Source organism: Dysidea avara, chromosome 6 (assembly GCF_963678975.1).
Source record: "Dysidea avara chromosome 6, odDysAvar1.4, whole genome shotgun sequence".
Lineage (NCBI taxonomy): Eukaryota > Metazoa > Porifera > Demospongiae > Dictyoceratida > Dysideidae > Dysidea > Dysidea avara.
In genome coordinates, this window is record NC_089277.1 from 26,262,338 (window position 1) to 26,275,469 (window position 13,132).

At 43.1% G+C, this 13,132-nt stretch overlaps 1 protein-coding gene and 2 long non-coding RNA genes across 8 annotated transcripts; 2 read left to right on the plus strand and 1 right to left on the minus strand.

Moving 5' to 3' along the window:
* Positions 1 to 520: 520 nt before the first annotated feature.
* LOC136259366 (uncharacterized) lies at positions 521 to 4,858 on the plus strand. The gene has a single exon (XM_066052860.1). The coding sequence runs from the start codon at positions 521 to 523 to the stop codon at positions 4,856 to 4,858; it is 4,338 nt and encodes a 1,445-aa protein (XP_065908932.1).
* A 2,859-nt stretch (positions 4,859 to 7,717) lies between these two features.
* LOC136257218 (uncharacterized) lies at positions 7,718 to 10,591 on the minus strand. The gene is made up of 4 exons (XR_010701846.1): positions 10,080 to 10,591; positions 9,947 to 10,032; positions 7,978 to 8,406; positions 7,718 to 7,920 (listed from the first exon to the last, which is right to left on the minus strand). It is a non-coding gene; the product is annotated as an uncharacterized lncRNA (long non-coding RNA).
* LOC136257215 (uncharacterized) lies at positions 10,231 to 12,450 on the plus strand. 6 transcript variants are annotated; one of them, XR_010701843.1, is made up of 7 exons: positions 10,231 to 10,469; positions 10,524 to 10,554; positions 10,605 to 10,742; positions 10,792 to 10,950; positions 10,998 to 11,045; positions 11,098 to 11,149; positions 12,159 to 12,450. It is a non-coding gene; the product is annotated as an uncharacterized lncRNA (long non-coding RNA). The 6 variants fall into 6 exon arrangements; XR_010701842.1 differs by having other exon boundaries at positions 10,232 to 10,469; positions 10,623 to 10,742; XR_010701838.1 differs by having other exon boundaries at positions 10,524 to 10,742.
* Positions 12,451 to 13,132: the final 682 nt, after the last annotated feature.

Here is a 13,132-nt window from a genome sequence, read left to right on the forward strand (position 1 = left end):
AGGAGTGTTTAGCAATCGTCTGGGCAACTCAGAAGTTAAGGCATTATCTTGTCGGTGCACATTTTGTTATAGAAACAGACCACAAGCCTTTGGAGTGGTTAGAGTCAAAGCGATCCAGCCATGCACGCTCACAGAAGTTAGAGAGATGGGCCCTACAGCTCCGTGGATTTGACTTTTCCATTGTGTACCGTCAGGAATCACAGAATCAACATGCAGATGCCCTCTCTCGGAGACCTATTGCAATGGTAGCTATCGGTAGGGACCTGGACCACACAATGATCACAGCAGCCCAGAAGTCAGACCCAGTTCTTCAAACACTCATCCAGCAGATGTCGTGCAAAGAGAAACCATCTGTGAGAGATCAGGCCAGATTCAACAGGCCCAGCAGCCATATAGGGACTGAACATTGTTATTTGTATCATGATATAACAATCTAGACTATTCTAGAACATTCTGAGAATTTGTATAAATAGAGCTGTGTTGTACAGTATATTGGCCTTCTCTTATTTCATTTGAATGAATGATTGCTGCTGTATCCCTGGTGAAGCTATTGAGGAGACGGCTACTGTTGGCTAGCTCGGTGTTGTTCCTATCACATTTGGTGACAGGAGTGGGATTGTCCTCCGTGCAGACGTCAGAGGAGACCTACCCGTGTATGCTCCATTCTGGGAAACGCTATCAGCCAGAGATGAGCGAGGTCACTGAGCTATTGAAGGCCTGGAAGGAGGAGCGAGAGAAGGAGAAGGAAGAGCAACGAGCAGAGCGAGAGGAAGAGAAGAGGCGGTACGAGGGACGCCTAGAACAGCAGCAAGAACGTTTTGAGAGACTTATTGAAGGTCTAACGGCAGAGAGAAGGCCGCGTCGCGTGGAAGTAGGGCCAGAATCACTGAAGTTGACAAAACTTACGGAGAGTGACGACATTGAGGCTTTCTTAACAACTTTCGAGAGAGCAGTGGAGGCTCATGGGGTGGACAGAGATAAGCGTGCTGCTATCCTGGCACCTCAGTTGACGGGGAAAGCTCGTCTGGCCTACGCCGCGATGACTGACGCCGATGCTAGAGACTACGACAGAGTGAAGACAGCCATTTTCCAGCGTTACGATATTAATGAGGAGACTTACCGACGACGCTTCCGTTCTATCAAGCCCTTGGAGAACGAGACGCCGGTGGAGTTGGCAATTCGAGTGAAGGACCTGGCAGAGAAATGGCTAAGGGACTGTCGAGACAGGGAGGCTGTGGTAGATGTAATGGTGAAGGAGCAGTTTGTGGAAGTACTACCAGAGGAGGTAAGGGTCTGGGTGAAGGAGAGGAAGCCTAGAAATACACAGGAGGCTGGTATACTGGCAGAAGACTACCGTCAAGCCAGGAAGGTAGAGCTGTGGGCACCTGCTCAGAAGACTGGTGTTAAGAAAGGAACACCTGGTCAGAGGGGTTGCTATTCTTGTGGACAGCTGGGACACATGGCTAAGGACTGTAGCAGTAGTGGTAAGAAGGTGAGCCCATCCACTTCCAAGGGTGAGGATGTGCTGAAGGTGGAGAAGAGGCTGAAGAAGGATGAGAAGCCTTTCCTATGTTACAATTGTGGGGGACGTGGACATACTTCAAGGCAGTGCCCCAGTGATGCGTTCTTCTGTGGTGCAAAGAGATTGAGAGACCATCGTGGGAAGAAGCCACTGGTAAGACAGTCATTTCGCTGTAAGGGGTTTGTAGAAGGTCAGTATGTTAATGACATGGTATTAGATACTGGTTGCTCTAGAACTTTGGTGAGGAGAGAACTTGTAAGAGAGGATAAGTTGAATTTGGAGAAGTTGGTTACGGTGCAATGTGCACATGGAGATGCTGTTGAGTACCCTGTGGCTACTGTAGAGATTAGTGGGCAGGGGAGAGTGGTTATAGTGGAGGCAGCCGTGTCAGACAAGTTGCCACACTCAGTATTGTCAGGTACTGATGTTCCAGAATTGGTGAGCTGGTTGAAGAGTGAGGACCAGGCTCTTATGGTGGTGACCCGGAGCCAAGCTGGCAGGCGGAGCAGGAGTCAGCCTGGGCAAGATAGGGGGGAGCATGATGTAGCTTTGTCAGATAGTGGAGAAGTGTTGGATAGCGGAGAATTGGTAGAGACTACTTCAGTTAGCGGAGAGGTAGCAGAGGAGCCAGGCAACAAGGAGTTCAGAGCAGAGGCAGAAGAGGGTAATATGAGTGTAGGATTGCCCTTACAGGAGCTCGAAGAGGAGTCAAATCTGCCTGTTGATGGGGATGTGCTGGCAAGTGAGTTTAATTTGAGTGATGATATGTTTGTAGGTGGTGAGAAGGACAAGGGCCCAAGAAAGCCTAGGTCTGAGAGAAGGAAGATGCGTTATAAGCACGCCAGAGCTCAGAGGGCATGTGTTGGGGATCTTAACCCAGCTATTTCAAAGGAGGAGTTACGGAAGCTTCAAGATGCTGATTTGATGATTCAGGATCTGAGGGAATTGAAACCGGACCAAGTAGTGGAGCAAGATGGCTTGTGGTACCATTTATGGGTAAAGAGGCAGCCACCTGGGCAGACGGTGAAGCAGTTGCTTTTACCCAAACCATACCATCATATTGTTTGTAAGTTAGCTCATTCTATTCCAATTGCAGGACACCTTGGCCGGGATAAGACAGTCTGTAGAATTACACAGCGGTTTTATTGGCCCACAGTATTCCGAGATGTAGCAGAATACTGCAGGAGATATCCACAGTGTCAGAAAACTGCTAGAGGGAGTCAACTCAGAGTACCACTTGTTCCCTTACCAGTGATGAAGGAACCGTTCGAGAGGATAGCCATGGACATTGTGGGTCCATTACCACGTAGCAGGAGAGGTAATCAATACATTTTAGTTGTATGTGATTATGCAACGAGGTACCCGGAGGCTATTCCTTTACGTTCCATTGATGCTGGGACAGTGGCAGAACACCTCATACAATTGTTCTCTAGAGTTGGCATTCCCAGGGAGATCCTGTCTGATCAGGGTACTAACTTTATGTCACAGTTGTTAAGGGAGTTGTACAACTTGTTGAATATCACCCAAATCCGTACTTCACCATACCATCCACAAACGGACGGCTTGGTGGAAAGATTCAACAAGACCCTTAAATCAATGTTGAGGAAGTTAGTAAGTAAGGAGGGTAAGAATTGGGATAGTTTGTTGCCATATGTGTTGTTTGCGTACCGTGAGGTACCTCAATCTACCACAGGGTTCTCGCCATTTGAATTGTTGTACGGTAGAGAAGTGAGGGGTCCATTAGATGTGCTGAGAGAAGAGTGGGAGGCGAGTAAGAAGAGTGACGAGAGTGTATTGTCCCACATCCTGCAAGTGAGAGAGAAGTTAGAAGAGATGTCAGAGTTGGTAAGTGAGAATGTGAGAGAGGCACAAAGGTGTCAGAAGTTATGGTATGATCAGAATACTAGAGAGAGAGTGTTAGAGCCTGGAGAGGAGGTATTAGTGTTGTTGCCAACTTCAAGCAACAAATTGTTGGTTAAGTGGCAGGGACCCTATCGTGTGATACGCAGGGTAGGGGAAGTAAACTATGAGTTGTCCATGCCAGACAAGAGGAGGAGGAAGGCCATATTTCATGTGAACATGTTAAAGAAATGGCACCAGGCAGAAGATACATGCTTGTGGGCGGCTAGTGTTGATTCTGAAGAAGAAGAGGACACACCTTCATGGAGAGGGGAGAGTGGTAAGTCTCCCTCTGTAGGTAGTCAGTTGACTGAGCAGCAGAAGGGACAGTTATTGGAGCTACTTACTGAGTTCAAGACAGTAATGAGTGGGAAGTGTGGGAGAACCTCCATTGGTCAGCATCGTATAAGAACCGTGGAAGGACTACCGGTACGACAGCGGCCATATCGGATGCCACACATTTACAGAGAGGCAGTTGAGAAAGAGTTAGAGATGATGTTGGAAGAGGGTGTGATTGAGCCGTGTGTCAGTGAATGGGCATCTCCAATGGTGATCGTCAAAAAGAAGGATGATACCATTCGACTGTGCGTAGATTACAGGAGACTGAATGCTGGAACACAGCTGGATGCATACCCTATGCCAAGGGTCGAAGACATCTTAGATCAGCTAGGCCAAGCTAAGTATATTACCACATTGGATCTTGCGAAAGGGTATTGGCAAGTTCCTGTGGCAGAGGAGGACCGTCACAAAACAGCATTCATCACCACTAAAGGGCTATACCAATTTAAGATGATGCCATTTGGGCTCTGTGGAGCACCCGCCACATTCCAAAGAATGATGGACGAGGTTATCCGGGGAATGGACAAGTTTGCTAGCGCCTACCTGGATGATCTCATTGTGTTTAGTTATAATTGGGAGGATCATCTTACACATCTAAGAGTAATGTTGAACAGATTGGGAGAGGTGGGGCTAACAACCAAGCCCTCCAAATGTCAGTTGGCTATGGCAGAATGTACATATCTGGGGCATGTGGTTGGCAATGGAGTGGTGAAGCCAGAGGCAACTAAGTTACAAACTATAGAGCAGTTTCCTTTGCCAACCACAAAGAAGCAGGTCAGATCGTTTTTGGGGCTAGCTGGCTATTATCGCCGTTTTATTCCTGACTATGCAACCATTGCTGCTCCATTGACTGAATTAATCAGGAAGTATGAGCCGGAGAGAATTAGTTGGTCAGAAGGTTGTAATAGGGCGTTTTGTGAGTTGAAGGGGAGGTTGTTGTCTTATCCTGTGTTAAGAAATGTTAATTTCTCCCTTCCCTTTACTTTACAGGTAGATGCTTCTGATGTTGGGGTGGGAGCAGTTTTAAGTCAGATTGATGAGGAGGGCATGGACCACCCAGTTGCATACTTCAGCAGGAAACTATTGCCCAGGGAATAGAAATATGCTACCGTTGAAAAGGAGTGTTTGGCCATCAAACTGGGAATAGAGAAGTTTTCTGTCTACTTGATGGGGAGAGAATTTACAATCCAGACGGACCATCGGGCACTGCAGTAACTCTCAAAGTGTCAAAATTTGAACAGCCGATTGACACGGTGGAGCATAGCTTTACAATCCTACAAGTTTAAAGTGCTCCATCGAAGAGGAACAGAGAATGCTAATGCTGATGCCCTCTCACGGATCCCGGTTGCCATCAAGATAAGGGGGAAGGGGTGTGAGAGATCAGGCCAGATTCAACAGGCCCAGCAGCCATATAGGGACTGAACATTGTTATTTGTATCATGATATAACAATCTAGACTATTCTAGAACATTCTGAGAATTTTGTATAAATAGAGCTGTGTTGTACAGTATATTGGCCTTCTCTTATTTCATTTGAATGAATGATTGCTGCTGTATCCCTGGTGAAGCTATTGAGGAGACGGCTACTGTTGGCTAGCTCGGTGTTGTTCCTATCACACCATTACTTACTAGGAACTGGAGGAAATTTCCTTTAAAGCGATACCATCAACTCTGGTCTCAGCTCACTCTACACCAGTCCATACTCTACCGCAAAGTGAAGACTCCAACAATGCATGAAGAGAAACTGCTTCTAGTTGCACCAGCATCCATGCGGAAACAACTTCTGAAGAATGCCCATGACAATGCTGGCCACCAAGGTGCTGATAGGACCATGGCACGGCTGTCAGAAGCTGTCTACTGGGTGGGAATGGGTAAAGATGTCAACACCCACTGTAGTCACTGTGTCACATGCCAACGCACTAAGGCAGCGGCCTCTCGACCAGCCCCACTTCAGCCAGTAGTAGCTAGCAGACCATGGGAACTAGTGGCTGTTGATATCCTCAAAGTACCAATGTCCCGTCAGGGAAATCAGTATATGCTTGTGGTGCAAGACTATTTTTCCAAGTGGCCATTTGCCGTGCCCCTGTCTGATCAAACAGCCAACAAGATAGTTCAGGCTCTTAAGGATCAGGTGTTTACACTGGTTGGGCCTCCCCAGAGGCTACATTCTGACCAAGGCAGAAACTTTGAGAGCCAGATACTCAGTGAACTGTGCAAGGCCTTTGGCGTGACCAAGTCCCGAACAACACCTTATCACCCAATGGGTGATGGGCTTGTTGAACGGATGAACCGATCCATACTGAACATGCTTCGTGGCCTGGTAGATAAGGAGGGGGACTGGGAGGAACACTTACAGCTACTCTTGTACCTATATAGAACAACAAAACATGCAACAACCGGCCTCTCTCCATATGAGATTCTGTTTGGGTCTAACCCGACACCACTGAACCTCCCAACAGCAGACACAGTCGCACACCGAGACCCACACAACTACAGCTCCCAACTACAGGGAAGGCTCCTAGAACTGAAGGAATTAGTGGAGTGTAATACTGTGGAAGCAGCAACCAGACAGCAGCAAAACTATGGTGGTAACGAACAAGTGAGTTTACAAGTTGGCCAGGAAGTTCTTCTAGACAATCCTACTAAAGGAAAACTAGATCCACGTTGGACTGGACCATGGACAGTAAGAGAGTTAAAAGGACCACTGAATGTAAGAATAGAGATGAATGATAAGGAGCGGGTCGTTCATGTCAACAGGCTAAGACCACTATTGAGACCTGATGTAAGAAGCAAGAATTCTGAAGGACAATGGGGTCCACCCCTTTTCCAGTATTACTGTGATGATCGTCTAGCATCAGCCCCTCGACAGGAATCCCCAGCAGCTCCTCAGTCTGGACAGCCTGTTACCACCAGAAGTGGACGAGTTGTTAGACCAGTTGATTATTATGGCTATTGACCAAAAACACACACATTTTTCATACACGTGCACAACACTGTTTAATTGTAATTATTTGTTTTAAGGGGGGAGGTATGTAATAGCATCACTGACACACATAGTTGTTGTATTCTAATAGTTGCTCCCCGAATCACGTGAGATTGTATGTGTGACCGCGTGTGTCTCTGTTGTTAAGAAGTCCTTGTGTCATCGTTAGTTGTGAAGTTTACAGTAGTAATAGGGTGGGACGGTGGGGGTGGACGGTGGTAGTAATAGGGTGGGATGGTGGGGGTGGACGGTGGTCTTAATATACGGGTATAAAATGAAGTAAGAAGACAATTGGAATCCAGAGGCCAAGTTTGGGCTCTCCATGGCCCTCCATGGCCCTCAAATTACTCCAAATTGACTGTGAACACTATTGGCGAGCTCTCTGTGAAGTCCCAGCTCACTACACACCATTATCACAAAGCCATGGCCATTTAATGGTGCCAATCTCACACTCGTGGCTTTGACAGGGTCGGAAGAAAGCTGCTACAGAAACCAGACTTGCCAGTGCTGAAGGAAGTAGTGTGAAATATGATAGTGTATTAGATCAGCAATCCATTTCTGGTAAAATCGTAACACTGCTTGAAGAGGGCTGTTTTACCTGAAATTTACTATGTAGTAAACTAATAGGTCTCCCTCAGATTACCGGTGCAGTAAACCAGTGTCAGTTTTACCATGATTAAATTAGCAGTAAATTACAGTACAATTATATTGCATATTTACCAAGTGGTAAATCATTGGTTTACTGTTGGAGAAAACCTTCAAGTTATGTGCTGGCAGTTTACCTATAGTGCCATAATCATTTTATCAAACAGGTCTTGAGCTCCAAAAGGCAAGGCTACAAAACATCTGACACTTACCAATCAAATTACTTTACATGAGTTGTGAGAGTGAATGGATGTCTAAAGCAAGCTTACCAACTTACCGTGTGTCAAATTTGGACATGCCTGAAATTTGGTTGTCACAATAAAATGGGGTTGTATAACTGTATAATTATACACAAATACACTGTATAATTTTAATTATATGCATCAATTTACAGTATGGACTGTATAATCAAGCTGATAAAGTGTAAATCAGAATGTAATTTACAATTCATAATATGAAATTCTAGTCACAAATCAATATGTAAGGTACATGCTTTCTTTCTGTAGAGTAGCTATATCTGAAACGAAGGTCCTCTACATAGAAATAAAATTTGATTAAAAATCTTCTTTTTGTAATACAATAATACTTACCTACATGAAATTAAGATACAACAAATGTATCCGACCAGCTTCTGGTCAGCTCCATGTCCATTAGGAATCATAGTCAAGTTGCTAGAGTACTGGCCTGATAATCAAAAGGGTCTAAGTTCAATGCCAGGGTCCAAGTTCAATGCCAGGTTCCATTGTTATTGTTTCCTTGAGCACGGAAATTTACTCACGTTGCTTCAGTGTATATACCAGCTTTAGGGGACCTGGTGTCTACTGGGGAAGCAGCCTGCCAAGCTGTATCATCAATGGATGCCTGGTATTAACTGGGAACCAGCTATCCCTGTCTTACACAGCAGGAGAAGTCCAGCTGGGATCTCACTTGTTACCGTCATATGGGTTATATACTAGTCCTTCCATGGTATAAGACGACACCTATCTCTCCTTTAGCTATCTTGTATCCATATAATTTCTCTGTACATAAAGAAATGTCACCAAATTATGTTATATATGAATAAAGAATACCACATATACTCCAATTGTGCTGCACTCTCGAATGGTACCACAGTTGGGAACCATAAAGAGTTTTATCCTTGCTTTTGAAAATAATATTAATTGTACCACACACCCTCGAGTAATACCGCACTATATGTGACCATCTCAGCAAAAACCCAACTTGTTTGCACATTAAAAAAATTTTTTTATTCACTCAGCAATATCAGCAGTGCCCAAGGAATGGACCACCAAAGTTTCAGCCTTCTGTGGTGTGTAATTTTGGAATTATAATGATAGACAGTAGGAAGAGCAGGGTAATCAATATGTACAGCGACTATACTGAAAATAAACTACAGGCGCTTACAGTCGCAGCCATAACTTCCGTTTGGATTAGTCTACAACATTGTAATTTGGCTTAAAACGTTCACCATAGATCAGTACATCAGCCAAGGTATAGTATTAGCCCTGTAGATACTTGCGCATATGGATATGAAGGCGGTTTGGTAGAAGAAACGATGACAATCTTGTTTATGTTTACCGCATCGTAAACAAACGCACGTGACATGCATACCGTTGTAGCTGGAGAAACAAAACAGAGATTTTGGAACTCTCCATGAACAGGTGAATAAGATGGTATATAGTTTTAATCGATTTGCGTCTTCCTTCTTCGAGTACTGGCCCTATAAAAACTTGCGTCGTTTTTTTGTAGCATGCATAATTTACGAATTGTTTTTAAATTTCGATTTTCAATACATATGCTTGTGCAAACAAGTCGGGTTTTTGCTGAGACGGTCACATATTTTATAAATACTCATTACTACCTATAGTATTCATCTCTATCTTGATTAATGGAAGGCATAGCCCTGGTTAACTTAAAAGGCTGTCGCATGATCAAAATTCTGGATATTAGTTAGTAAACTGACTAAGTAACACAAAGGCATGACATGGTTGTGTTACAAGGACTTGAAATTGTGATTGTTATATTTATACAGAATAGCTAGTAGTGGCAGGTTAAAACAGCTGTACCGCACCCTCAAATAATGCTGGTGCAACACTATTCAAAGGGTTGTATTCTAAACCCCTACAGCGCAAGTCAAGTAAATACAGTACATTTTCAGTGGCTAACACACCATACAAACTGAATGTGTATGTATGGTGTGTGTAAGACACATACAACGAAGAAAGTCATACACACATTCACTACAAAGGACAAGACAACTACAGTACTAACAGTACCATGCCAATTATTATACATTTACTATGACTTCCAGCAATACCGCACCAAATTATGGGCAAGTCAGCTGGTCAACACATGCGCTGCAGCAATACCGCACCAAGGGCAAGTCAGCTGGTCAGTATGTGCACTGCTAACAATACCGCTCCACTTAGGGCAAGTCAGTTAGCTAGTACGCACACTGCCTGCAATACCGCACCAAGGGCAAGCCGGTCAGCTAGTCAGCGAACACACACACACGCACGCACACACACAACGGGTTCATCACCTCAACGGATTTCTTACCTGTTTGCTTGAGTGCACACGGATACAACCCGAGTCCTGAACAAGCTTGAGACTTCATGCCGGAATACCACATACGCGCGTTAATTCTGTTAAAGGTCACCACGTGAAATAGCTGCCTTTCTTTTTGGTTTACCTTGATTCTAGTACGTAACGCCACTACAACAGTACGTTGTGTCCGCTAAAACGAGGACTGGAAGCATACAGAATACGGTTGAAAACAACTCGAGGTAGAAACAGAAGTCCCTTTCACTTCCGTGGTTGCATGCGCGGTTGCATCATGTGATAAAGCCCACGTGCACTTGAGCTACACTTTGAACTGTGCGGTTGGCACGAGTGGGTGAGAACTTGATGAAGAGTGTAGTGATATTACCGGCCGGGATGCTCTTGTCATCCTGCAGTTACGAGTGGTGAGAGACATCTTATATGAGGTTTTTGGTGATCTGCAATGCTAACTTCCGGGCACACACGCCTGTCCGAATCATCAGTGTTGCGACCGCGTGTATTAATGCTGACTAAACTACTGGTAAATCATCATTGTACCCCCGCTATTATGTCTTTGTATCTCGTTGTTTGACAGACTGGGTTTTAGATCACAACATGACAATGCGGTGAGACCACAAAAATTCATTAGCATTAATTTGATGTGATTGAGGTACAGTATGGTAATATTATATAGCTGACTAAAGTTTACCAAACTGGGAATTACACCTTGATATCACATCTAATAAACTTTGTTCAGGAGGACTGGGATGTTGCTGTGAAGCACACCATGTTTGAAATATATTATAGTGCCAAGGTCAGCTAAGGTAGAGTGTAAATGTGAGGTCACTGTTGTTCCAAACTAGGTATCCCAATGAATCACACCTCATTGATCAAGGAACTCTTGGCATTATAATAATTGCCGATGGGAGCAACCAGCAATGATACCTTAACTCATCGTACTGATATAACACTGAATTTTGCAGTGGTCACTCGCTGGGCGATCTGCCACTTCTCTCTCCAAGGTACAGCTATGTGAAAATCGATAAAAGAGTTACAAATGTTATTACAGATTTAGCGGATTAGGTGAAATAAAGTGCAGTAATAAAAACTTGCACAGGTGCAATGACATTGTTTCTCACAGAACGTGTATAACATGCTTTCTGTTATAGAATAAAAGCACTAGTCCCATGATGCTACAGCAGTGGGCTACTGCATTAACAGGTAAATACATTGATGTTATGTCATAATATATATCTTGCATGGCTAAAATAATTTTTTTTGTGTGTTATAACCCTTTCATGGCTGTAACTGGATTTATCCGGCACAGTGGTATAAAACATGCGCTGAGTGCAATTCCAAAACATTAGCGCGTCTATTGTGCGTTTCATAGTACGATGCGCTAACCCTGAATTGGGCACACCCACAGAGGTTCCGTTTCTGGGATAACCGGATAGTTTGTATACTATTGCGGGTTTATTACATAACCCGGTAAAACTTTTCTCTGGAAAATAGGGCTGTTTCGTTTATATTTGAGTAGACAGTAATGTTTGAAAAAAGGTACATTGTTATAATAAATAGGCTAAGACAACTGGAAAGTAACTGAATGGTTTTTCAGACATGTGGCATGATTCAATCATGCGCGTATACACATGCATGCCGTGACACTGGATTTGTGATAAAACTTGAAGAAACCAGCCGTGAAGACGATGATTTAGTAAGGAAACAATAAAAAATAGTTTCTTACGCTGTAAGACTTATTTGTAGATAGTTTATTAATGGCTGCCTGTTTCTCAAGGCTGCTTTTAGCGTATTTTTTAGTTTTGTTGTCTTATAATTACTTTGTGGTTTTATTTACATAAACGAAAACAACCTAGTCAAGATCGTTAGTCCACAGTGTTTATGTAGTGGTAAGTGGTTTAGTGTACAGTGAGGCTTATACAGCATGATTCGGCGTGCCTTGTAAAGTGCACCAGGAAATTCAGCCATGAAAGAGTTATTAATTAATAATGTTGAAGGATGCACAATACGGAAGTTTGGTATCACTACGTTATACTGTAAAATTGAAGGGGGGGTGTAGATCAGTTGTATATTAATTAAATAATACTTCTCAAGCTATAGTTTAAGAATAGAAACTCTTTTGTCCCTGTTTTAATTTTGAAGTGAACATAGCTGTAAATTTTCTGATACTGCTATGCTACCATGTCTCAGCTATTTTAATTTCCTCTAACAGGTAGAAATGAAACAGTGGCATCTGGAATGCCAGTGAGGCCTCATCTAACAGCTTCTTCGAAGTGCCTGCCGGTTCATCATCCCTTGTGAAGTTGCCTCTATCAAGACGTTCTGACCCATGTCTTCAGTGAAGATCATCCAGCTCTACTAAATGATCATTTCAGATGACCATATCACTGACAGTACTAGACTTGTGCAATATGTGACGTATTGTTGTCTTGTATCCAATTTACTGGTAATGTGGCTGTAATTTTTGGCTGTAAACAATAATTTTCAAACAATATTCATATTAATATCACTGTTAATTTACTGCATGGTATTTGTGGTATAGTAAACTAACTGTAAACCACCACTGAAATTTACTGTTAAATTACTAGTGATGTGTGTCTCACAGTAAACCAACAGTAAAGCAGAAACCATAGTGCTGCTGGTGTAGTAAGTTTACTCATTGGTTCACTGTTGATTTACTAGTTGGTGTATTATAAGTAAATTATCAGTAGCCAAAATGTTCCCATCTGTTAATTTACTGCTTGATTTTTTTTGGGATTTACTTCCTGTAAAACAACCAGTGATTTTACCAATTACTAATGATTCACTGATAGGTGATCTAAGAGGCATCAAGCAGTGGTAAGTTTGATTTTGTGTGTGTGTGGAAGCCTTGTTATATGAAATCCGGTCACATATATAATTATGAAAGATATCAAACAAGTATAAAGTAAAAATAAGATTTTCATGTTTGATTAGGAATCATGGAAATAAAAGTTGTGAAACAAGGGAGGTTGCTTATACCTGAAGAGATACTAGTGGACACTTTCAAATCCCTGATTCAGTTGTGGGTATAGCTAGATTGACATAGGGATTTAATGTCCACTAGTACATTTTCAGGTGTAGTTGACCTCCCAATTGTTTCACTAAATTTTATTTCTATGCTCCTTAATTGAACTTAAAAATCTTTAATATTGCTTTTACTTGTTG

What these genes read in the sequence shown, in the direction of transcription:
- LOC136259366 (XM_066052860.1), top strand. Translation starts at nt 521, where the DNA reads ATGATTGCTGCTGTATCCCTGGTGAAGCTATTGAGGAGACGGCTACTG.